General features: G+C 38.0%; 1 protein-coding gene across 1 annotated transcript in view; it reads left to right on the top strand.

Annotated features, from left to right (window-relative positions):
- SLC6A11 (solute carrier family 6 member 11) overlaps positions 1-25,482 on the top strand; it is a 106,506-nt gene that overhangs the window by 29,046 nt on the left and 51,978 nt on the right. The window contains exons 6-7 of the mRNA XM_005229911.4: positions 570-702; positions 22,900-23,034. Coding sequence (XP_005229968.1) covers positions 570-702; positions 22,900-23,034 — 268 coding nt within the window. The remainder of the gene's footprint in view (positions 1-569; positions 703-22,899; positions 23,035-25,482) is intronic.

Genomic DNA, 25,482 nt, shown 5'->3' with positions numbered 1-25,482 from the left:
TTAATATATTAATGTTTTAAGATTAGTGTTTCCTAAATAAAATGCATCTGGAACATGTCATGATGTTTGACAGTATTGAAAATAATGTTCTAAAATGATAATTTCAGTTACAAAAAGAAATGTATGAAAAAAAATGTTATGAGGTAAAAATAAAGGTTATAACTTTTTTCTGAGGGAAAAAAACCCAAACAACCCAGTAAAAATCAAAAAACACTAAGTGTTTTATTTGGGGCTTATATATGCCAGTTATTTATTCAAGGAAATTTGGGATATTTTTTTTTTTTTTTTTTACTTTATACAAAAGCTATTTTCATTTTTTATTTTGTTACTGACCTGGAAAAATTAAGCATTTGTTAATTTTTATGGAGATGTAAAATCCATTGAGAATACTGTATTTTTTTCCTTCTGGCTCTTCTTTCTTAATATGGTACATTTTCAGAAGTCAGTAACTAGGAAAGTCCTTGGTTGAAGGTGATTTGGTTTTAGGCCAGTGTTTTATATGTAGTGCTGGTTTACTTCAATATTATTTTTTTCCTTTTTTTTTTTTTTTTCCTTTCTTTTCTTGGAAGACGAAGGGTGCTAGCTATATCTGATGGAATTGAACATATTGGGAATCTTCGTTGGGAACTTGCACTGTGCCTCCTGGCTGCTTGGACTATCTGCTATTTTTGCATTTGGAAAGGAACAAAGTCTACTGGAAAGGTGAGGTTAAAATTCTGTGCATCAGCTCGATTATGACTGTCATGCTCCATACCTGTATTGTCATTTATATTTTTTTAAATCACAGCAGTAGAATTTCACGTGCACCTTGCATTGCTGAAACTAACTGTACTTGTGGGTGTATAAATTGTAATACTAGGTAACTAAGAATCAGTCATACTTTGTATTGTTTTGTTCCCATTGCTGGTCATGATTTGCTTTTTCCATAATTCTGTTAGATGAAGCTGGTTGTTTATGTTTTGGTTCAGCTTTGTTAGTTTGGCAAACTACAATACTGGCCAGTCTTCGAACCCTGAAATCGTAACTGGGTTGTGTTGATTCCTCTGCATGAAGTATCCAAAATTTGAATTTTGTCCCAAACAGAGAGGAGCTGAGACACTCAGTGACACAGGTAAATTACACACATAAACAGAGAGAATTTAGGAATATGAGCAACCTACAACAGATGCGAACAAATGTAAATGGAATTTTTAAAAAAGCAGAAATAATGAAAAAAACGCAAAGACAGAGGGACATGTTAGGGAAAAAAATAAAAATATCTAATACTCACGACTTTCTGAGAGAATGCTACTCCATACTGGACACCCAGTAGAGAGACACTATTTCACAGCCTAAGCAAGTCATGGCACGATGGAGAGATTGCCCCAGAGTAGCAGCAGATATAGTTCTGACTAGAATATATGATTAATCAACAAAACAGAGAGAGGAAAAGAGCCATAGTTCAGAGGTGGGGTGGGGTCTAAAAGAAGCACTGGTTTCTCGTGTTGGAACCAAAGAATACATGGAAAAAAATTGGTGGTTTGAAACATTTTGTGCATTTAATTTTCAATTGTTTATTAGTTTGGAAGTGTGGTTGAATTTTTATTTTTTTTTCAGTAGCCTACATTTATAAAGGAAATGTTTGAAATAGAGTGGTTTTCTTATCTTTAATTTAGAAAATGTAAAAGTGAGTATTTTCAGCTTTCTCAACCACACATCCTTCTTCCTATTAAAATTTTGACTGAAATTATTTGCTGAATTCTGTCTGTATTTGCCAACTTTTTCAGTCAATGTGGTACTGCATTTTTCATTTACGTATTTGCACACACAGGTTTATGCATTCCTACTTTTACCAACTCACTGCAGGAAAAATGCTAAGACTGTCAAGGGATACATATAAGCCTGAATAGAGGAAAAAGGAGAAAAAACATAAAGAGAAATATAGAGAAGCAAAGGTGATACAAGGGAATGACAAGATAAATGTCCATATGTCTTTGAAGCATGTACTCCAGGGAGGTACAGAAGTGGTTTAGAGTTGTCTGAGGAGCTACAGCTGGCAGTGAAGAAATTAAACTGAGCAAAACTAATTTTCTGTTTTCCATCAGAAAGAAAGTCTGAAGATGGAGATCTATTCTACCATAGTGTAATCTGACCCAAGGGTGGAGGAAAAAACATGTACTATGAATGCATATGCGTGCGTGCATGCGAGGTTGTGCAAAAACTGCACTGTACTGAAGAAAAATAGCATTGGTAGAAATCGCTGGCTGGTAGGGAGAAGCTCTAGTGATTTTGGAAAGGATGTATTTTACCTTTCTGTATCTCTGTTTTACAGTCAGATTTTTATTGTTCTTTATATACATATCACATGGGATTCCTTCAGCTTAAATCATTACCCCAAAAACAGATCTTGCATTTTGGGAGTAATGAAGGTGAAACTGACTTGTCTGACTTTTTTTTTTCCCCTTTCTTTTTTTTTCTTTCTTTTTTTTTTCCTAGCTAAAATCTCAACTTACTGGTAGGTGGAATAAATTTTATTTGATGTTATTTCAGTGTGATTTTTGATAACCACCTTTCTGATGAGGTTAGGTGAAACAGCCTGAGACAGAGGTGCGTTTTGCCCATTTGAAATGGAACAATAAGCTTTCCAGCTAAGCAGAAATAACTAGCAGGTGTGCAACAGAAGTGCAAAGAAGATGGAATTAATACTCAGTATTCAGCTTTATAGGCCTCAGGCTTAAAAAGAATAGATCAGGGTCCTGTAAGAAGTAGACTCATCGTATATTTACATTATTTAATTTGGTTTAGCACAAGCAGCAATTGTGTTTCCAAACCCATGAGGAAGCAGGCTGGTAGATTTCTGTGTTCCTCAGGAGACACCATTGTATCCAGCAGCCTGCCTATGCAGAAGATCCATTGCTTCTCATGAAACGTGCAGTAAGGATCTTTCAAAGCCAATATTGATGATTTCTTTTTCCAGTTCTGTTCTTGTGATTAGTAAGGAAAGCTTCTTACTAGATGAATGTGTGATACTGCAGTTGGTTTCCAGTAATACGTTTTTTCCTGGACATGAATTCACTGTTTGGATGTACTTAGAATTTTAATATTCTTATGCTTGCCACTTATTAGAGCCAAAGTCATTGTAAATCTGTGCCATCTCACTGTCTTCCCAGACCAGCTAAACAAAAACATAGAAGCCAGGTGTTGTGGATGCTACAAAGCATTGAAGTGCTCTGAAATATAGATGACAGAGCAGCCTTCTGTGCTGCAGTTTCCATTTCTGATATATTGGCATTTGAATAGTACATATTTAAACTCATCCGATCATACTACTTCACACTAGATTGAATTCATTATATGCTCATTTCCAGGAAGCCTTTAGAATTGACTTCTAGATTTTTACCATAATGTTAAAAGTGTGCTTTAGGCTAGCCTGTGAATTTTGCTATACACTCTAGTTGGATTGAATAATTTTAATTAAATAACACGTTTATTCAAAGCAGAAAACTTCTTAAAGTTTTATCACCTTTGGAAACATTTTCAAAGGAAGATATCTGTGGGACAGAATAGCTAGAAAGAAAGAGGACAGGGGAAGCAGAAAAAGATACTATGGAGAAGGGGAGAGAGAGACTTGGCATCGTCATAGAGCTATGTTCTGTGAAATATTCAATAGGTTGGCTTACCCTTTTCCTCTTTCTACTATGCGTCCTAATGCATGATGAAAAAAGAAATCCGAGCCTTAAAAGCTGTCATAAAATAAAAACATCATTCCCCAACTAGCACTACCACAGAACTCATCTACTTAGATTATGAATATTTAATATTTTAAGACATAAAATACATTAAATCTAACAAACTTTAACTGCAAATGAAGTGCTTGTGACAGTGTTAACAAGAAGTTTCAAACCCTTTCATTACTGTTCTTGAAAGTCATTACTTTCTCACAAAACATATTAGTTTCCTGTTCCAACAGAGGTGTAATATCAAAATAGTTTCAGGTGGTTCTGGTGACTTTCAGGAGAATGTAGATTTGTGCCTTTTCTGAGGTTCGTGCCATTAACTATTCAGTCTTAGGTCTGAAGTTGTAAATATGCTAGCAACATTTAAAATGTTGCATATATACTAAATACGGGATCTTTGAATGAGAAACTCAAAATCAAAAGGGGAAAATTAGACAATGTAATGTCATCATAATGTTATGTGTATCTTGAAAGTTGCTGAGTTTGATAATATCTGATAGCCATCTTATGAAGAAGTATTTTCACTAGAGAGCACCAAATATTTCCAAAGATGAGGTAAGAACTATGTAGAATGCTGAAGGAAGTTAATTTTCTAAACATTTAAAGTATTGATCGAGACTCTGATTATTAGGACTTGGTTTAGTATCTTGTTTTTCCAAGCTATTTTTGATTGCTAATTATTACAATTCTGAGCATTTCTGTCATGTATACGCCTACATAGTTGCTCAGTCTTGCTAATTTTTGATCCTCATATAAGAGTAATGAACTCTTCAGGTACCAGGGAACTGGTTCTTTTTTTGGATCTTGACTATCCATTTATTAATTTGACAAAATGTCCTTGTACTTTAAACTTTGAGCAAAGGACACCAGAAATTCCTAATCTTTTTGTCCTAAATTGCTTGCTGAAGGAAGTAATCTTAATGCTTCCTTTTTTTTTTTTCTTTTTTTTTTCTTTTGTTTTGGTTTTTTTTTTTGGATGAGACTAAGGGAATTTTTCAGATAGTGATCACTCCTCTGAGCTCATAGTGACTCCTTGCTTCTAGCAACTTCTGCACAATTCCTTTTGAAGTGAGGAGGCTGGTAGATCTAGAGTTATATAAAGGTATTATGGTAACCTCAGTCTTATTCATCAGCCCATTCCTTTTCTATTCAAGCATCTTACTTAGTTTTTAAATGCATCAACACTTCTGTGTCTGGTACTGATATTGTTAGTTTGGAACCCTGAACCCTGTCTGGTACATGGATTCATAGAATCATGAAGTTATACGGGTTAGAAGGCATCTTGAGAAGTCACTTGTCCAGCCTCTTGGCCAAATAAAGATCAACACTGAATTCAGAATGTTTTGCTGGTTTTTTTGTGCTTTGACTGGCTGCATTGTAAAAATCTCCAAGGACAGAGATTTTGCATGTCTTGGGGCAACCTATTTCAGTGCTTAATTGTCTTCATGATTTTTTTTCTTGTGTTTTTTCTTACATGTAGGTTTGTTCCAATATTTAATTTTGTTACAGAATTATAATTTTTTTCCCTTGCTTAGCTTATTGTATTTCTGTCATCCACTCCTGATTAAAACACCTTTGTGTCATCTGCATTACTACATAGCATGAGTTTGCCTGCAGTTACTCATGCACATAAAATCATAGAATCATAGAATGGTTTGGGTTGGAAGGGACATTAAGGATCACCTCGTTCCAAGCCCCCTGCCATGGGCCACCCTCCACCAGCCCAGGCTGCTCCCAGCCCCATCCAGCCTGGCCTTGGGCACTGCCAGGGATGGGGCACCCACAGCTGCTCTGGGCAGCCTGGGCCAGCGCCTCACTGCCCTTACAGTAAAGAATTTCTTCCTAATAGCTCATCTAAATCTGCGCCTTTTCAGCTTAAAGCCATTGCCCCTTGTCCTATCACTATCAGCCCTCGTAAAACATCCCTCCCCAGCTTTCTTGCAAGCCCCCTGGGGTACTGGCAGGTGCTACAAGGTCTCCCCGGAGCCTTCCCTTCTCCAGGCTGAGCAACCCCGACTCCCTCAGCCTGTCTGCACAGGAAAGCTGCTCCAGCACTCTGGTCGTCTTCACGGTGGTCCTCTGGGTTTGCTCCAACAAGTTTATGTCCTTTTTTTTTTTTGGGGGGGGGGGGGGGGGCAGCGCTGAATGCAGTACTGCGGGTGGGCTCTAGGCTAAGTTAATAGCTGCATTTTTTTTTTCTTGAGTCTTTCTCTCCTAGTCAGCATCACTGGCCTATTCATGAATGGGAGTGGCAGCTAATTAGCACAGAATATGTCACACAGCCATGGGACAACTGACCAAACCTGCTCATTTCTTTGTGATATCATTGCACGATATGCTTCTGTTCTCTGTGCTGTGTAGAAGAGCTACTACTTCTGCTCAGTCTGTAAATCAGAAAGGTTGAATCAAAAGTGTTAAAAAGCTCCCTGCAGTCTTGCTAGTGTTTTCAAGTATCGTTATTAGAATGCAAGTATATGCTACACCCCTAGCTTTACCTTTTAATTGTGATAAATTATGTTTGAAAGCAAGCAACAAAGAGAAAAGCAAAACTTGTAAAAAGGAAACTAATTTAATAATGACAAAAAAATTGGATCTAAAGGCTGGTTTAGGCAGTGAGTATTTGATGTGTAATAAATGCCATAAACTGCCCCTTGTCCACATGCATTTTGCATTTCTTGGAAAATCAAGCTAAGACCTTTTCAGTTGTATTGCAAAGAGTTGGACCTAATCAACAAATAATGCAAAGTCTGCTAAAGACTTCAACAAGGTTGAAAGACTGCAAAAGGTTATTATGGGTAAACAATGCCAAAAAGCTTCCATCTTACAGTAAGCTGCAACTTACAATTTTGCTATATGAATTTATACCCTAAACCATTTTCTTTGCCATGTATTCTATTTTGATAGAATACATTATTAAATAATGGTTACAAAAGAGACAACAAAAAAAGCTTGTTCCTTACAAAATAGTAAACTGCATTCAGATTTACAGTGCGTTCCAGTTCATTCTCTGAAACCTTTCCATAAAGAAATTTGGGTGACAGCAATAAGTGTAATTATTTCTGATACAATTTGTCTGGGTAACACTAACTTGAAAAGGATCTGGATAGCTAGCGGAAAATTGCTTTTGGTCTGGGGAAACTTTTAGCAAACAAAAAATTGCCTGTTGTAAAACTATGGGTCAGTTTTTCTCATTTTATGACTCAAAGTCATCATTTTCTGATATGATATGAAGTGTTAGAAGAATATTAATGTCTACCTTCAAGTTTTTCGTGTCATTTAGTATTAGGATATCATACTGCTTGCGTGACCACTAAGACCAACGCTTACATAGGTTTTGGATCTTTTTGGATTGAGTTCTCATTAATATCCTAAAGACTATACTTCTATTCTTTTGCCAGAGCCGAATCAAAATATTCTTCCACACTGTTTTGTACTTCTCCATTAGCAGCTGGACAATATGTGATGAGAAATCCTTCTCACATTGTTGCAGGATCATCTGGAAGGGGTCAAATCTCATAAGTCTATTCTAATTTTTCTGAAACTAATTTATGTATCACAGATGTAGGCTTCAGTAATCACTGAATTTTATTCTGATTCTGACTTTTCAATCTTTTGATCCTTTCCTACTCTTTGTGTTGAGTTCCCTGAAGTTCAACGTTATCCTGATCTTAGAATGTCTTAACTTTACGCTCTCTCCACTTGATATACTTTAAAACTGCAACAGAGGGAGAGGCTAATAAAAACAGAGGGTGGTGCTTAGAGGTAAGGTCAGGAGTGTTGTCCTAACTTGACACAAGAACATGCAGAAAGCATCAACTTTTTCACAGGTATCAAGTGATTATAAAACAAACTAGAGGAGTAGACCCAGAGCTAAAAGGGTGTCCCCCCTGTAAAAAGCTGTGGATATTGCTCTAAAACAAATTTGCTTGTTCTTTTGGATCGTAACCAACTTGGAAAATGTCTTGCATGCTGTCTCATCAGGCTTTGACCTGAAAACATGGTAGAATATGGTTCTGTTTATCACTTGCTACCCTTTTTACTCTGTAGGTACTCTCTTACCCATAGCACAGAACGCATTGCTGAAAGGTATTGCTGTGTTCACGTCTCAGTGCTACATAAGAAAAAACTGATTTAGCTATTCTGTCTGCATAAACATGAGCTGCCTAAGATGCTTGATTAAATAGTCCTGCAAGCCAAAACCTAAAATAATAGATTAATGATTACACAGTATCTCCTCATGAAACATTTATGACTTCTCTCCTAATTTATCATTGAATAGCCTCATACTATCTATTGCATCTCTAAAAAGGATACTGTTTGGTTAAGAAAATAATTTGAAGTTCATCTTTGTAAACTATTAGAAATGACCTTGCAAGCTTTCTTAGTGATATAGCTACTGTATATAAACATAAAAATATGAGGCATTCTGATTTTTTCGGTAGTCACTTTCATTATTGATTCAAGTATTTTACTTTCTACCGTGACATCATTGCAAAAGTTATAAACACCTTAGCAAAGCAGAGAACTTTCTTAAAGGAGCAGCATTACTATTTTACCTATCATGAGTAAGCAGGATATTGGGTTGAATATGTGTGATGGCATAATTTGTTATTTTACTCTTATGCTATTGATTTTTTTCTTTTTCCTCTGTGTGCATAGTGTCTTCACCTGTGATTGTTCTCCATAGTTCTTTTCTGCTTAATGGTTCTGATGAGAGCCTGTCTTACTCTAAATGTTACGTTTGGCAAACTTGGTTAGATTCCATGTAGACTCCCAGATTTTTCATGGTTTGAGTGTTTTATTTCAGCTTTACATGTAAAACTTAGGCAAGAGTCCTTAAAATGCACCTGGCAGCCTTACTAGCTGTGATCAATATGAGGATCTTAAGCTGGACTTCATTTAATTTATTTTGTAACTGCATGGGTTTTGTCCTTCCCAATGCTGCACTGTTCCTTATTACTTTGTTCCACTGATCTGTTTGATTTGCTGAGCTGAACACAGTGAAGGGCCATTTAAGTGTAAATTGTCAAGAAATGTTATGGAAGTCTATACTAATTCTATGTGTTAAAAGACCAGAGATAAGAGAAAACAGTAAGGCACAGCCTGTTTGGTTGGGGCGCCTTGGCATAAGCCTATTAAGAATGATAAAAAATGGCTTGGTAAGTAGTTCTGACATTATTGTTAATATGTGAATGTGATGGGCAGGAAACAGTCACTGAAAACTGTAAGACTATTTATAATGAATAAATAAGACGGCCAATGAAATGTACTAAAATATACTTAATTAGCATCCACATTTTACCAAGGTTTAAATAAAGGTGTAGGGCCCTTTTTTATTTTTTTTTTCACTCCATAGTGCTGCTGAAGACCTTCTGCCCCAGGCTGCAGTTCTGATAGACCTGAGTAGTTCAGTACAAAATAGATGTCTGAGCTGTTGAGAGTTTGTTCTAACTTATTTATTGAGAGTTTATTCTAACAAATCAAACTCCTTGCTATGCATTACTAGGGGAAAAAAAAAAAAAGGCTGCAACTGTACTTAACATCTTATTATTACTTTTTCTTTAATATTACTGTTATTGAGGAAAACAGCAGAATTTATGTGAACAGTTTAAAATGCAAGATGTAAGCGTAAGGCTTTGGCTGGCTGAGTGTGGTGTCATCTCTCACTATTGAACTCTACACGTTCCACTCTTACCTCTTTTTATAGGTTGGCAGCGCTTCACTGTTCATCCCCCCCGGACAACTTCATTATCCAGGCTGAAGAGAATAGAGGGCACACTAATAGTAAATTATTTCAACCTTTTGCCTCCTTGCCCCAGCTCATATTTGTTTATATTTTGTGAATGATTTATATGGTTCTCAGATAGTTGAGTTATTTTCAATTTTACATAGCAGCTACTCAGAATGTCAGGATTTTGAAGGCTTTTCCCCTTCATTCCAATAGATTTGGATCATCTGCCAAGGCCATCACTGTTAGAATGGATCCCTGTGGCAGAAGACCGACCCCACGGAGCTGCCCATCACAGGGCAAGCAGGGAGGGCCAGCAGCTGCTGTGCCAGCCTGTGTACGCCTGCTTGAGCTCGCCTGTTTGCATCAGACCCCTTTCCTCGTGCTAGGTAGTGCCATGGGCTGATTGTCTATCCTCAGAGAGGTCTCTGCTCAGCCCTTCTGTAGCCCCCTTGTTTCTCTCATGTTGCTATACAAAAACTAGTGTCTCACCCCAGAGTGATAAGGTTTTTCAGCTTGCATGCAGGTTTGTTCTGGGTAAACTGCAATGCACTCAGTCTGAATCTGGCTTTAGTGTCTTTGAAATAGTTTATCACACCGTTGGCAGACCTGAATAGTGTTTATATTTCTGACTGTGGACAAATTTGTGTTAATTGAGAGAGGACTCAATTTCACATCTCTTTCATAGTAGCGCACCTCTGTTCACGTCAGAGTGCCTTCTAATTTACAGGTGCGCAAAAAGGACTGGCATATAGATCTAAACCAAGAAAAAAAATTGAAAAGAGTGTATTGATCTGGTTGAAGATACAAGCAGAAAGGCAGTGTATCAAGACTAATGCATGAAAGATGTGGAAAACCTGCTAGGATTAGGATGTTCCTTTTCCTTGAGCTGATTGCCAGCAGGACACTGCATTGTATCTAGTGTGTTTGAAGACCGCAGGTTCAGAGATAGACTTTCCATACCTTTCACCCATCATTTTCTCTGCCCTCCCATCAGGAGTTAAGCCTTGCTTGCCAGCAGTTAAGACTCAGTCACTAGTCCCAAAGAAAATTTATTTCTCAATAGCAGGCTATATAAAGGCCTTAATGGATTCAATGAGGCAGAAAAAAAGAGTAAAAGGACAGAAGGAAAAAAAAAATTAGAGAAAGATGTGTGGAAGGAAAAAAAATAAAAAGAACTGGGGCCCATTGTAGGAGCCCAGGAAAAGGAACTAGGCAGCAATGATTGTATCTCCTGAAGTGTCTTTTGTTTTAGCCTAAAGTAACAGTGAAGAATAGCCCTTCATGGAGAGGCTTTAACACTCTGTCCAAGACAGATCTCTGTATTCAAAGGGGGAAAGTAGAACATTCATGAGATGCATGCAGAGTTCCTGCTATCCGCCTCCTCTATGTGAGGTTTTAAAACCGCTACAGTGAAATTTTTTTCCCTCTCCTGTGCACCGAGCATTTAAGGACACCTTGGGTTTGTTAAAGATTTTTGTGCCTCTTGGTGGTTTTCCCAAACTTCTGTTTTGGAGCTTGGGAAAGTATTAATGGTAAACTTAAATCAGAATCATATCTTCATGATTTCATTCTTTCCCAGCTGCATCTTAACAGGAGAGATCCACTTTTATATGAACACTTACTTAGACTGGATCACAGCCCAAGCAAGTCAAAAGTGTGTTTCAGTGCACTGAAGGACAGCTCAGGGCACATGCAGATGTGAGAGTTTTGGGGCAGAAAAATCACCTGATCTGTCAACCTAATGTATGACACTGGGGGGTGGGGAAGTGGGCAGAGGATGGAAGGCCAGTTGTAGTATTTGCAGCTGTAATGCAGTGAAATTTGCTGAAAAATTAAAGGTGAAGCCAAAGGGCACAGATTAACATTGAGGTATCTCTATAGGAGAAATGCATTGATTGGCTGAAGGTAACATCCAGGTTTATTTTTTTCCATTCCAGGCACTTTTAGCCCATTATCAAAACTACACTGACGGAATAAAAGAAGACTTCAGCAATGGATGACAAACTATCCTATTTCTATATGACCTCTTCATATTTCATTTCTCCTTTCACAGAACCTGCCCTTCCTTACCAAATTGCCTTATCCCCTGCCCCAATAAAATAAATTAGTGAACAACGCCATACAGAAGAACATCAAACAGGAGCCAAGATACAAGTTCTTTTTACTTTGATCATTGCTGATGCATGTGTCAGGGCTAAAATGTTATCCCTCAGGTGCATGAAACACCTGCATCTGACTTATAACTTGAGGTTTTATGAAGCTGTGTTTTACAAAAAGCTTGGTGTGGTTGCCCATGTCCTAGTCTCTTTATGTGTGTACAAAAATCACTATAGATATTGTTTTTGTTGGATCTTATTTTGCGTATTTGGAATATTACTTGCACTTTTTCTTCACCAAGGCTATGTAAGGTATGTCCTTGGTACCTCAACTCAAATACAGAAACATGAGGGTTGATGTCAATTTCTCACATTGACTCTTTCAGTGATACCAGTTTTATGTTTCTTCAGCTGAAGTAGAACAGATATAATCCCCTATTCTCACACGGGTAGCTTGTCCTGAGCTAGTGCTAACCTGTATAGCTTGAAGATTGGCTTATTCTTCACAGTTTACAAAGCAGTTTATAGCCATCCATCCCCATGGCACTGTATGCAAAGTATTATATCAAATTCCTGCCAGAGGGAAGGCAGTCTCTTCAGTTTCTGCAGTCAGCATAGGCTAGATTTTTGGCTTTGTCTGCAATGTGAAGATGTCTTTGTAGTAGTTTTGTTTACAAGGCTGTTCTTGTGAGACTTACAAACTTTAATTCTGTATACCACCCCAGTTTCAACTAACATGGATTTAATCCAAACTCAGTCTTAAGAATGGGAAAGCTTAATGAAATGAATTGCTACACAAGCAACAAAGGCAGTTTCAAGCAGCTGCTGGTGCTATGCTGGTAACTAAAACACATCCCCAAGAAGTGAGTTGGCTGCTGTGTGCCTGCTATTCACTTCTGCTGCTGGGCAATTGAAAAATGTGTATGGTTAAAAAAGAAAAGAAAAAAAAACTCCTCAAAATATCCTTTATAAGCTTGATTGTGGCATATGTAGAAAATGTAAGACACTGCTGTAAGAGTCTGACACAAAGAATTACTTGTAATAAAAACTTCTTTATTTCCTGTGGGTATAAAATGTGTGCATTGCTACCCAAGAGAACTAACCGTAGTTCAGGTCAGTAAATGGTTTTGTGGCTTAGTTTGTATGTCGCTTGTTCCTGGAGTGCCTTACTGAGGTCAGAATCTCAGTGTGCCAAATCTTGGATGAACGCAGTGAGATGCCTCTATTCCCCAAAGAGCTTGCCTTTACAGCCGCATCACAGACAGAGATCTGTTGAACTGGAGGGAGAAGGGAGAGATCAAAGTGTCTGCTGAAGACAGAAAAAAACAAATCTGTGGCAGTAACATACTCTTCAGTCACACTGTCTTCCAGCCCAATGTCTTTATTGTGTGACTCTCATTTCTCCTATGCATCTCATCAGCTCTTCTTCTCAGACTGAAACTCAGATCAAAAACACATTTAAATTGCAGCACACTGTCAGATCAGTGTCCTACAAGTCAGCCTTGAGGTGATTTAGAGGCTGTTTAGTAGGGAAGTTACAGTGCAATAAAGCCTTTAAGTAAAATAACGATGTGTCTAACTGTGTTATGATAGATGTAGCAGCCATAGGGAATGGAAATGTGGAAAATTAGCGTCTGGAGGATAAAGATACTTGTTGGTTTAGGTGGTAAGGCTATGTTTATATTTCTGTTACAATTTTTATAGTTAATACACAAGTAGCATTGTAAATGCTGTATGATGGATACATCTCCTCTGTCACCATGGTGATAAGGGCCTATATTCCTCAGTAGATGATATAAATTGGCCTATCATCCTGTGGGTAGACCAACACACACCTTTTTCAATAGTAAATTATAAGCTCTTGATTATCCTATAAATGTCCTGAACCTCCCAATAGAATCATAGAATGGTTTTGGTTGGAAGGGATCTTTAAAGGTCATCTAGTCCAATACACAAGAGAGTTTCATGACTGTGAAAAGTGTCAAACGAAAGAAGAGGTATGAGTGTGCTGTAGGGATGTCTCTTTTGCCTGCTTGTTTACAAATCCCTTCCCCCCCCCCAGCATTTACTGTAGGTTAAATAATGCTGTGGTACTTTCAGAAAAGTGTGCAGGATTGACTTATATATCATTTAAAGATGGCCACTAGCATATCTGCTTGAGTGCTTGGAAGACTGTTAGACTACATATCAAAAAGATGCTCACGTGGGACTAGTTTTAATGCAAAGTTCTAGGGAAATTCTTATTTCCTATTGAATTGATGTTTCATGGTTTTAATATTTGCAGTTATGTTAACATTTCTGATGTGGTCATGCATTTGATGACTTCTCATATGCTGGCTATAGTGCCTGATTCTCTTAGCTCCTTCCCACTCAAGGCCTCTGTGCAGGTGGTGTACTCTAGTTGCTATCTTGGTCTTTGCTGACCTTTTGTGGCTACCTGAAGAAGGAGGAGGTCTAGCTAGGAAACCTCACCTGCTACTCCTTTTGGTAGGTAGTCTTGTATCCACCTGCCTGACTGCATGCAGTCATCTTTTTGCTCTTAGCGGTGGTGTTACTTTGCGAGTGGGGGTGCATTTGTTTGGTTTTTTGAGTGTGGGGTGGGTTTTTTGGTTTGTTTGTTTGTTTGTTTTTAAGACAAGTGAGGAAAATGGAGAGGACAAGGAAGCAATCTAAGCTGGAGGTGGTAAGAAATGTTCTGGTAAAGCTTTATTTCACTGGAAAATGTTGATTTGGTGAAACTAGTCATTCTTCAGAGCACCTAGTAATTACACGTGGACAACACTTGTCTGGAAAACCCAGTTTCATGTTCTCTAGTAAGCAGTTAGAGAATGGACAATCCTTTCCTGTCGTCTTGTTGGAGGAATGAGTTGGCCAAAAATTTTGAGTTCATTCCAGTGCAGTTTTAAGATCTTACAAACTTCTGTGTGACAGGAAAATCATCTTCTGTCCTGTTCTGACCCTTGCATCTTTATCTGCTTTACAGGTTAAACGTTTTTAGAGTATGTCAGAACCTAATGACTGGTGCCTTAGTGAGAGCTGGAAGGCATGTCTAGAGTTGCTAAGAAATGAAATTAATTTAGTGCCTTATCAGTCCCCCGTTTCTGCCTGTGTAAACTCAGTTAACAAAAGTGGAAATTCAGGTGCTAGTGTGGGATGATTCTGACTCACTGTAAATTATTTCCATAGAAATGGGGTTGTCCTATATTAGGAATAGTAATCACATATTAAATGGTTTTTAGGCAAAATTCAGGTTTCTGTGCATATATGGAACTAATATCAGTAGCTGGGTTGTTGTTTATTAAAGCAAACTAGATAGCATTCAGAAGTCTGGAAATCCTGGAAGGTTCTGAAAAGGAACAGCTTTGATTTTTAAAAGCTTGAACTTTTTAAAGACCTTTTCAAAATGAAAAAAAAAAACCTCAGCTGATTAATTAGTCCTAATTTATATTTAAAATTCTTCCTGACTGATTTTTAAAGTTGACTTTTACTTGATTAAATAGCAGTCTTTGAGATATTTGTGGCTCTGCAAATTCCCTACTTGATGGGAGCACTACATAAACACTTTTCTTCGCTTGCAGTAATGAGCTTAGCCAAGATCCTGAAAAGTTTGTTTCCCCCATATCGCCCGTCCTCTCCCTGCCCACAACCGCAGGGCAGGTCTTCCTCTTTGTGCATTTGAACGGTAACCAAAACAATAAACTAACGTTATTCTTTTTAGATATTTGTAGTTACAAGATAACATTATTTCATTTGCCATTCTAGTTTGAGGCTGGGCCATTTATGGTGGAGATAAAATAATGAGTTTAAATCAATAGTCTCTTCAAAGTAAAAAGGAAAAAACCAAACCATCCTCTTCAACCAACCAAGCAAACAAAAAAAAGAAACCCACACACCATGCAGGGACTAGGAGGACTATAATACCCTGATTTTATCGTCAGATTGCTGCTTTTGTATTTACATGGGTAGAGCTGTATCTATCTGCTTGCCAAATTGTAGTGCTCATTTCGCTAAAGATTTTCTGCAACTTTCGGCATTTGAAAATTGCACTACAAACTTCCTCTTGCTTCGCAGAATTATTTGGGGCATACTGTTTTACAACTGTTGAAATTTTTGCATTGGCAGTGTATTCACAATGTATTAACAATGGGAAAACATGCTTTCTAACAAATAGATAGCACGCTCTTAGGCACATTAGTGATTAGAATTGCTGCGTCCTTTACTTTTTTTACCAACATAACTCCTCTAAAGACACTCAGGCAGTTGGTAATTATAGGGTGAATATTGACTTTGCACAATGCAAGTTTGGAGACTGAGGAACAGTAGCGCTGGGAGAATGCAAGTCATAGCACTGAGTTCCTGAGGTTTCTCTGAATTGTATTTACTGTAGGTATTTATCTAGGAAGTAAATTTTCCTGCTCTCCTCCTTTGGCACTTAATGACGGCAAAAACTGTAGTAGCACTGATGAAACACAATGACTGAAAGTCTCAGTTTCTTAGTTCGGGCTGTGTCCCTGTTCGTGCCAGTAAAGTTAGCATTGCACAGATTCACTAGTGAATTTTTCTGTACACTTCAGAGCAGGGTCTCTGAAAACTACTATAGACCCATGTATCAACTTTTTAGACTCTGTAGACACGGTAACTATGCAAATAGTTTCCTATAAACCTTAATCTAGATTAAGGTGAGTGAGTCTGTTCTCTTAATGCCCTGAATCAGATTTTACTATGCATTCTCCCACAGCCTGTTCAGACTGGAATGGTTTCTTGAAATATATAGAGCTGTGATTTAAGGACATTCTTCCAGGATCTCAAGGGATCCCCATCTATTATGATCAGTCCCACTTTTTAAGAAGTTGTTGGCACATTCTTTGTAAATGATTTTGTCATTATTAAGCTGTGCATGCATATGGTCAGTTCAAGAAAGAATCTGGTTATCTGCATTTAACATTTAGTGCTTAAATGCAGGTGATCACATAATTGATTAAATATGTAATAAAATTAACAGCTTCTACATGTTGTATAGGCACTTTTGTGTGTTCCAGTCCCCATGACTGAGTTTTACTGATTATATCTGCACAGAGGGGAAATTCTGCTCCACAAAGTATTTCTTAGTCTGGGGACAGGCTCTGCAGAATCACTGAAGCTCCCTTCTACTCCCACAGCAAGGTTTCTTTCTAAAGGAGGTACGGGGAGTTTTGCACCCTCTCTTTATGTTCAAACACCAAGCTGAGAAGCAGGGATAACTAAGGAACTGGGGTGTTGCCCAAGATATTTGTCTTGAAGTCTCTCAGGCCATGTTTATGAACATTTCTGTTTGGTTTGTCTTGGTAGTCTAACAAATGAATGTTTTGGGGCAGCAGTTACCTAGCACGGCATTTGATCTAGGCAATATATTTTATTTTTTTTTTTTATTAAATGAGGCCTGCAGACCCCAACAAACTTGAAAAACAATTTTAGCAGAAATAAGTCAGATCTTGATTTTAATGGTCCTGGGTGATCTGGAAACAAAACCAGCTGTGGTAATTAGCTGGGAAATAATTTCAAGTAACACATTTAGAAAACTTGGTACTGCTTAAGGAATATTTATGGAGAGAAATAGCTTATAATTTAAGTGAATTGTTCACTTCAGCCAGGAGTGTGAGCTGCTGCAGTGCATTGATACTGTCTGCCTTTGGTACTTCTTTATTGCTTTCCAATTTTAGCTGTATTTCTGGATTGGCTTAGTTGAGGCTATTACAGCACTAGAGTCCTCAGCACCAAGTCAAAACTTCCACAATGTTTTTCTTCCCCCTCTTTTGGAACTTTTAACTACAGGTAGGTGTTTTTTTGAACACAGAATATGTTGTTGGAATGGAATTTGGGAAACGCTAAAAAGTTTATAAAATCAGACACAATGTAAAGAATAATTCTTGCTAAAAAAAAAAAAAAGACACCCCCCACCCCCCACCCCCATTTTTCACCCTTTTTAAACTATTGAAATGAAGTATATAAATAATTAATTTGGCTTGTGGAATCCCAAGGGAGAGCTCCTTTCCACCCATTTGGTGAAAAGAGTACTAAACCAAAACGGAATAGAGCGTAAATTTTTTTTTTGGCTCAGAATAAAAGTTGGAGTTGAGTTTTCATTTAATTGTGAAGGAACCTGTTTCAGCTTGACTCAGACTTTTATTTACTTATTTATTGCCTTTACCACCCATGGATAATATGTATTTTTTGGTCTTGAACAGGTCTGCTAGATAGAGATTTTTCTGTCTCCCAGTGAATGACCTCAGTGTGATGTGGTATTAGAAGTGTTTATTCTTTCTGTTGTTGTGTCACGTAGCATCTTCTGCTTCCTGTGATCACTGCACATTTAACAGGGTTCTTACATACCTTTATTAAATGTCCTCTCCTGGCCCCTATTTTGTAGCTCATTTTGCATTCCCAGTGATTTTTTCTTCTTTGATAATAATTTCTCAGCTCTCAAATCTCATTAAATTTTCTTACATGTTGGTTTTTGAACTTCTTTCTACTCCAAGTCAAACTGTCTGTACTCACACGATGCAGTAGTACCTTAGAAGAAATTCTGCAGTTTGTAAGCAATCTGGTTAATGATGGTTCACAATTTTATCTCCCCTGCCCCATCCCAGTCAAACATCATACAAGTCCAGTCATCTGGTATTCTGTTGGGTTTATATTTTGGTTTCTTTTTCTGCATATGAAATTCTAGCTTTAAAACATAGGCAGATCCTAGAACATTTTCCCCCCTTTGACATACTTTTAAAAAAACTTGTGAATCAGCTGTCACTCCTTTATGCTGTTTTATACCATTTTTCATCCAATTAATGTTGAAAATATCTTTTTTTTGGTTGTCATTTGTATGTCCATAGATGCTATAGTATCATATCAGCAAAAGACTTTTTCAAACAAAACTGTATGGAAATTTCGTAGTATACCATGGTGGCTGAAAAAGAAAATCTTTCATTATGTTATTATCTGCTGTTAAAATTTGTGAAACTGGAAAAATATTAGTGGAGCCAAGATGTCTGGGTTAACTGTGGCATGTAGAGCTCTTTTGTAGAATTTTGATGCAAATCATGCACAAATTGGTAATACCTGGCTGTGTGTACAAAGACACTGGGAGTGTCAGACAGTGATAAGATAATTATATCTCCGCAGTTGTACTAATATGCCCTTCTGCATCAACACTGTAAAGCAGGATAAAAAAATTACTTTTCTCCCTGTCACATCACTTAGGTAGTGAAATTTTAGTTTCCAGGCTGAGTCTCCACACAGGAGTGTACTGCACCGTGGGCATAACTTTCTTTTATTTGTCCCGTGTAGACAAACCCTGTATGTCACCGAGATCTGAGTATGCCTGGCAGTCTCCTCTTAACAAAGGAAGTTGAAGGTGTCAGTCTGGTTCTCTGTGGTTACAGTGTCAACGACATAAATAGGCTAAATGACCAACCAATAGGCTGAAAACGTTAAGTGAAAGATAAGGATAGTAGGGCATGGGGTCAGGTCTTATTTTCCATGTAACTTCTGATACTGAGTTTGGGCAAATTGCTGGTAATTCCTGTGTTATAACTACTTGTGTTTGTAGCCTAATGGAGCAGTAGAGGACTTTAGGGGAAGGGGATTAGCAAGCCATTAATTTTCTGAAACATAAAGTGCAAGTAAACACTTCTGTTCCATTTATAAAATGTAATCGGCTCATTATAACTGAAAACAACCTCGAACATCCACATCTTGCAGGAAAGTATTCCTTCGACTTCCTAGCCTCAGAAAGTTCTATTTTCTTCATTGAATTCTACTTCAGTTATGTTCTCAGCAAGAGCCAAGCAAAGGATTGAAGTTCACTGCTTCCTTGTGATGACTCACCCCGTTAAGAAGCAGCTGTGAGGTAGTATGGGAACATCAGTCTGGTGTTTCTGTAGTAGCTGTAGGCAGAGAAATCTGGTTTTAGACTTTCAGATTTCTGTGGGTTTGTGGCTTGATTCGTTGCATGCAGGGCTTCTTTCTTATTCTCAACAGATTTATCGTGTATTTCTTCTACAGTTTCTTAGAAGCCAGGTCACCTTCACTTGAACCTCTGTGGCATGATGTGGCCTGAATGTTCGGAAAAGGCACCCTTTCATTTAGGACAAGAAGTTCAACAGTCCCAGTAGCTAAATGGGAACCTATGTAGTATGTTTGCACTTTAAAGATACCTGGGTAATCCAGTACCTAGTCCTTAACTCACTTCCAGTACTTTGGTGCTTAAAGCTCATGGCAGTCAATGAAGTACCTGTTCTCAGGTTCTTTGATACTAATGTGCTTTCCATGAAGCACAAAGTATGCTGAAGAGCTGTTAAATGTCTCAGTGGTGCCTTTCCACATACTTGTATGACTAAATATCTTTTAAATTTTGTCTTTCAGTTATATTGTAATAGAAGAACTCGGTGCAAAAACTAGCATGCCAAAGAGTTTTATTTTGTTTCCAACTGCTTAAACATTGGCATTGCTCTGACAAGGGTTTAAAAAAAGCATTTTGAGCATTGGAATGCAAATTAACATACCAAGCAATTAAAGTCAATTAAAACAGGATGCAGTGTAATTAGAAACAGTTGTGTTCACATTTATATTCAAAGAGGTTTGATGTGTTGAAAGAGAAGAAAACAATTCAGGAAACTTTTAATGCCTACAGATGTGATGATGATACTAATACTGGCATTTGATTTCTAAAATGCCCCATCCTCCCTCACCTCATGAGCTCTTGAGGAGCATGATAAAATGAGGAACCGATGCAGTGGAATTAAGTGGCTCAACCCATACTCAAAGAGTGGAACACCCACCTACAGGTGGTGGCCTGCTCTCCCCTCTCTGAGCCCAGCGCCCACACCTGTGGCAGGACAGAGCAGCCTGCTGTTCCAGCAGCTTCCTTAGCAGTACGAGCACTAACACTGGTAAGTTGTCAACAGCGGCAATTGGCTCAAGAAGGGTCTATTTTTTCCACACATGCTTACTTGCTATCTCTTTCATTGTTGTTCTGGATATCTGCATTAGTATTTATTGCCAGAAATACGGAGCTAATTGTGCTCTATTTATATTCTCTTTCTGCATGGTAAACCAGAAAGGAAGGAGAGTCCTCATCCCTCTAAAGCTGAGGCACAGCAGGCCTCACGATAAAAAAAAAAACAAAACGCTAGCAGTTGTGGTTCTAGTAGTTGCCATAATGTTAATAGGTGAGGATGGGCTGGGAAAGGCATTTGGAAAAGCAAACAGAAAACTATGAAGCGTAACACTACAAGCCTGGGATAGCTGCCATGGAATTGCAGGCTGTGGTACGAGGTACGGTACCTCTTACCTGACCTCTCGAGCAGAGAGTGGTTTCAGCTTTTCCTTGATGGAGCTGCATGAGGAAATACAGCCAAAGGGACCTGGGGAGAAATCTGCCCCTACCAAATTACAGTCTGTTTACTGATGTAAAATGTTTGAAGGCAGCGGCAGGATGTGCTAGATGGCTGCAAACCGTTATAATTAATAAAGCATGATGCAATGGAATGTTTTTTAATGTTGTCATAGATATTCAGGTACTTTCATGTCATCAAATGTGTATGTCTGCTGATTATCCTCTATTAAAAACAACCATTGGTTTAAAAGAAGTAGAGAAAAATAGCTGGCAAAGAATTAAATACAGGAACATGAAAAACAGTTGCTGGTTACTCCATCCTTTCCACCCAGTATAAGACTTGGAGCAGGACCATGTCCATTCTGTGTGTTTCTTTGTTACTTCTCATTAACTGATGATCCATTTCTATTTGAAATCTAAATGTGGACAGCAGTCTCTCTGAGACAAGGTCTGTTTGAACTCAGCCAGTCATATCAGTTTGCATGTCCACTAATAGTCAATTGTAATAAATATAAGCTCTGAGGATAGAGCTTTCTATTTTGCATTTGGTTGACCTATGGATTCATCAATTCAGGCTTCTGAGACCTATAGAAATATAATGGTTGTCTCTGTTTCCTGGGAAAATCATGGTTTGTATTTTCAAAAGGGATAAGATACAGAAAAGATACATAGATGCTTACCTCCTGTCAAGGTCAGCGAGACTGAAGTGTCTAAATAGGGCTTAGGCAGCTGGACGTGTCTGAGGCTCTGCCAGGTGATTTTGTGTTCCTGCATTTCTGAGTGTACCAGCTGAGGAACACATGAGATGATTTCATGTTTGGGGTTAAACACTCAGCATGGTTTGAAAATCAAATTTCAGTTATTAGTTAGGAAAATGTGTTTGAGAATCCTTTCATGGGTGTGTTCTCTGATGTATCTCTTTGATTTACATAGGCATGAGACAGATAATGAACTTTTGAATCTAAAATGCATATTTTTGAGAGCTATACAGGTTGTTTTTCACCAAATGATTTTCCTCATTCTTGCAGTCTGTTAAGTAATTTTGACTTGTGCAAGGCAGATGTGTAAGAGCATCATCTCATATTAGGATATTTTATACCTACTCTGCACAGGCAGAAATGGCTAATGGAGAGTTAAGTTTAAGGTATCTTATGTAAAGGAAATATTTTATAGAGACATGGGATTCATAATTTAATCCATCTCTGAGTTTTAACAGCTATGTACTGCTCTCGGGTTTGTGATTGCAAAATGGGATCAATTCTGCTTAGTTTTTCCTTTGGAAAATGCTCCTTGCAGGTTTCTAGAAAAGCTCAGTGGTTCCCCATGCACAAACCAAACCGATTTCTGCGGGGATGGGGGGTGGCAGGCAGGAGATGGCCATATGTGAGAGCAGAAACTTCTGGGCTTGAGCACTGCAGAAGTTTTGCTGGAAGGTGCTTTGCACGGTAAGGGTACTACAGCAAATCACAAGGAGCTACATGTAGCATTTAACCTTTAGGCTTCATGAAATGCTTATTCTTCAAATAGAGACATGCAGGCAAAGCAGTCTTATGAGCTGAAAGTTTAGTAATTACTAGGTGATTGAGAATTCATTGCATATGTTGTTACATATTACATATAATATAATGGAATTAATTACTTGCTATTATGAGTCCATTGCCTTGTACCTGTGTTTGGACAGGATGTGGTACGGTGTACAGGTATGCTATAGTACAGAGACTGGTTACCTGTCACAGAGAGTAAATAATAAAGGGAACTTCCCAATCTCTCTATAAAAATGTGTTGACCTTCCCTACAAGACATAAAAGGTTTAGAGGGCAATACGGCTGGGGGACAAAATTCACCTGCATAAACAAAGGCATCAAAAGCACTTTTCCGGCAGATAAGGATTTGGGGTTTATGTAATAGCAAAATGGATGTGGAAATGGGGTGCTTTCATTGCAGTTGGAAGAAAATATTTTTCTAATGTTTCCTTTTTCTTGCTAGGTTGTATATGTAACAGCCACATTCCCCTATATCATGTTGATGATTCTTCTGATTCGTGGAGTAACGTTACCAGGTGCTTCTGAGGGGATAAAATTCTACTTGTACCCTGACCTTTCTCGACTGTCTGACCCACAGGTAGGATCATGATCCATGTATTTATTTTCTTCTCTGACTGGGAAAAACTGCAGGAGTTTCTTGATTTTGAAGTTTGAATACAGGTGATTTTTGGATAGTTGTTCACTGGCAGAAATTTGGAATTGTAGATAGGGCTTTAAAGCCATCACTGCTTACATGTACTGGAATTATTATTCTTTTAGTAGAAAAGTACCTTGGCTGATAAATCAGAATTTTCAGAAGTGTTCAGTTGCTGTTGCTGCTTCTACCAGTGAGGGGCAAGAGCATTGCCACCGGTTCCACAGGAACAACTTTGACCAAGACATCTATTTTATGGTTCTTTGCTCATTCCGTATCTAAATCTCAGTCAAGATTAGTAGAGAAATTAATCATTCAAATTATTACTGTCTTTGAAGCAGAAATCTCTGGACGCAATCAAGTAGGAATGAAGTATTCAAATCAGGAACTCTGTGTTGTTTCCAGAGTAGAGTTGAACATGGAAATACTGGAATAAGTGGATTTTATTTTATTTTTTAAGTGACAGATGACAACAATAAAGCAGTTATGATATGTAATGTGTCTGATATTGAAGAGGGAAAGTGACACAAGCTCTACAAAACCTGGCAGGTTGCAGACAGCATTTTACTTATCTGGTCTGGCAATGTAAAAGACATTACGCAGTATTACTCCAAAGGCTATTAGAATATAAAATGGATTCTGAGATGAAGATAGAAAGTTTAGGAATATTTTTCAAAATGTATTTTTTTAATCTGCTTATTGAAATCGTATTTTGTTGCAACAGACAAAAGAGAGGACCCTTAAAGTTATTTTCTTGAAGTGTTTGATGACCGACTCATGTGAAATTAATTTTAAACAAGTAGTATTTTATACAGGAGGAAAAAAAGTTAGCGAGAAAAAGAATAATTTAAAATATCGAAAAATTTAGATGAAAATTTAATCATGTTGACACCTTTGGACTTGACAATGTTTCCATCATTCTTTCAGCATAGATGGGAAGTGAAAGATGACTTGTGGCAGTGGTGTTAGAATGTCAGCCATGTGCTATAGATTTCCAACGGTTAGCTTGCTTGGAGGTGACCTCAGTTCACCTGAAAATGGCATGGCCGCAGAGAAAAACAACAGGATTCTCTGGCACACTCCCAGTTGTTTTTTTGCAACATATAATAGACTCAGGCTGAAATAAATATAGCAACCCAGTCCAATTTCAAGTGAACCCCGTGAGTCCCGATTTGTTTTAGCAGAGACAAGAAATTTGACTGTGTATGCCTGTCTGAGAACATGTGTGGCACCTGTTTCTGTTGCCCAGTTTTAACTAGTGTTTCACTCCACTGTGTGGTTCTGACGACTGGAGTTACCCACTGCCTTAACAACAAGTGCTGGCCGAGTACTCTTTTCTTGTACCACAGCGTGATTCCTCCACCTGCACGGTGTACTGGCCCAGTAGGAATAGGAAGCAGTCCTGCTGTTTCAGTGGGGACTCTTTCACTTGTCCAGTGGTGTGTGAGCTGTCTGCTAACAGGATTTTGCCCTGCGTGTGGATTTTTCACATGCCACTAACACCCTTGCCTCTGTTTGTCATTGAGGGAGGGCATGCAGGCTTAAGCACCATGATTGTCAGCCTACAAGGGGGTTTTATATGCCTATTTACTATACTGTTCCCATTTGTAAAGAAACACATTGTTGCCATGACAATTTCCAAAGCACATCTTATTAGTCTAAGCAGTCTGTGGAGTACAAAGCACTTAAGATGTGTGCGTGTGTCTGTTTGTCCCACACGTATAGCTCAGCTGATACTAGAATGTCTTTCGGGAAGGCGTAATGGATCGCTTGAACAAGCCAATTTTCTTCTCCATTTCAATGAGCTTTAACTGACATGTTGCCATACTTCAGCCTTAGTATTTTAGGCATCTTTTTGTAGGAAAGAAGCTGAAATAGAATGACCGTAATAGGGGTTGTGAACACTAATAGAAGTAATTTAACTGTGGGATGTGTGATGGAATGGTATTAGAAAATTATTTTTGTGCAGAAAAACTGTCATTTCATTAAAATGGAGATATTTTGAAAACCCAGTTCCATAAGCCTCTTCTCAATTCATTCTTAAGATAATTTTGCCAAGAAGCAAGTATAGAACAACTGAAGTAATCTTGACATTTGTGCTTCCAGTTTTCATCTTTACTCTTGTTTAATTGGATTTACTCCACAATATTAAAGCATAATGCATGTGTACTAGCAGAAGTTGTTTTCCTCTTCAGTTGGAGGTCAGTTTAAATAGTGTTCCAGGGAGACTACTGTGTCTGTATTAGGAGAGCAGTATTTGAACCACAGTGCCAACTATGTTTGCTGTGGATTAAATAAGTTTCTCTTCAAGGCTCACTTTAGTTTGAAGTTCTTGAATCTTTTGTCTTTGCGCAATTTGCATTCCATGGTTCATTATGATTTTCTAAGCAG

Source organism: Falco peregrinus, chromosome 5 (assembly GCF_023634155.1).
Source record: "Falco peregrinus isolate bFalPer1 chromosome 5, bFalPer1.pri, whole genome shotgun sequence".
Classification (NCBI taxonomy): domain Eukaryota; kingdom Metazoa; phylum Chordata; class Aves; order Falconiformes; family Falconidae; genus Falco; species Falco peregrinus.
The sequence above is the reverse complement of the archived record's forward strand: the minus strand, read 5'-3'. Positions and strand labels throughout refer to the sequence as shown.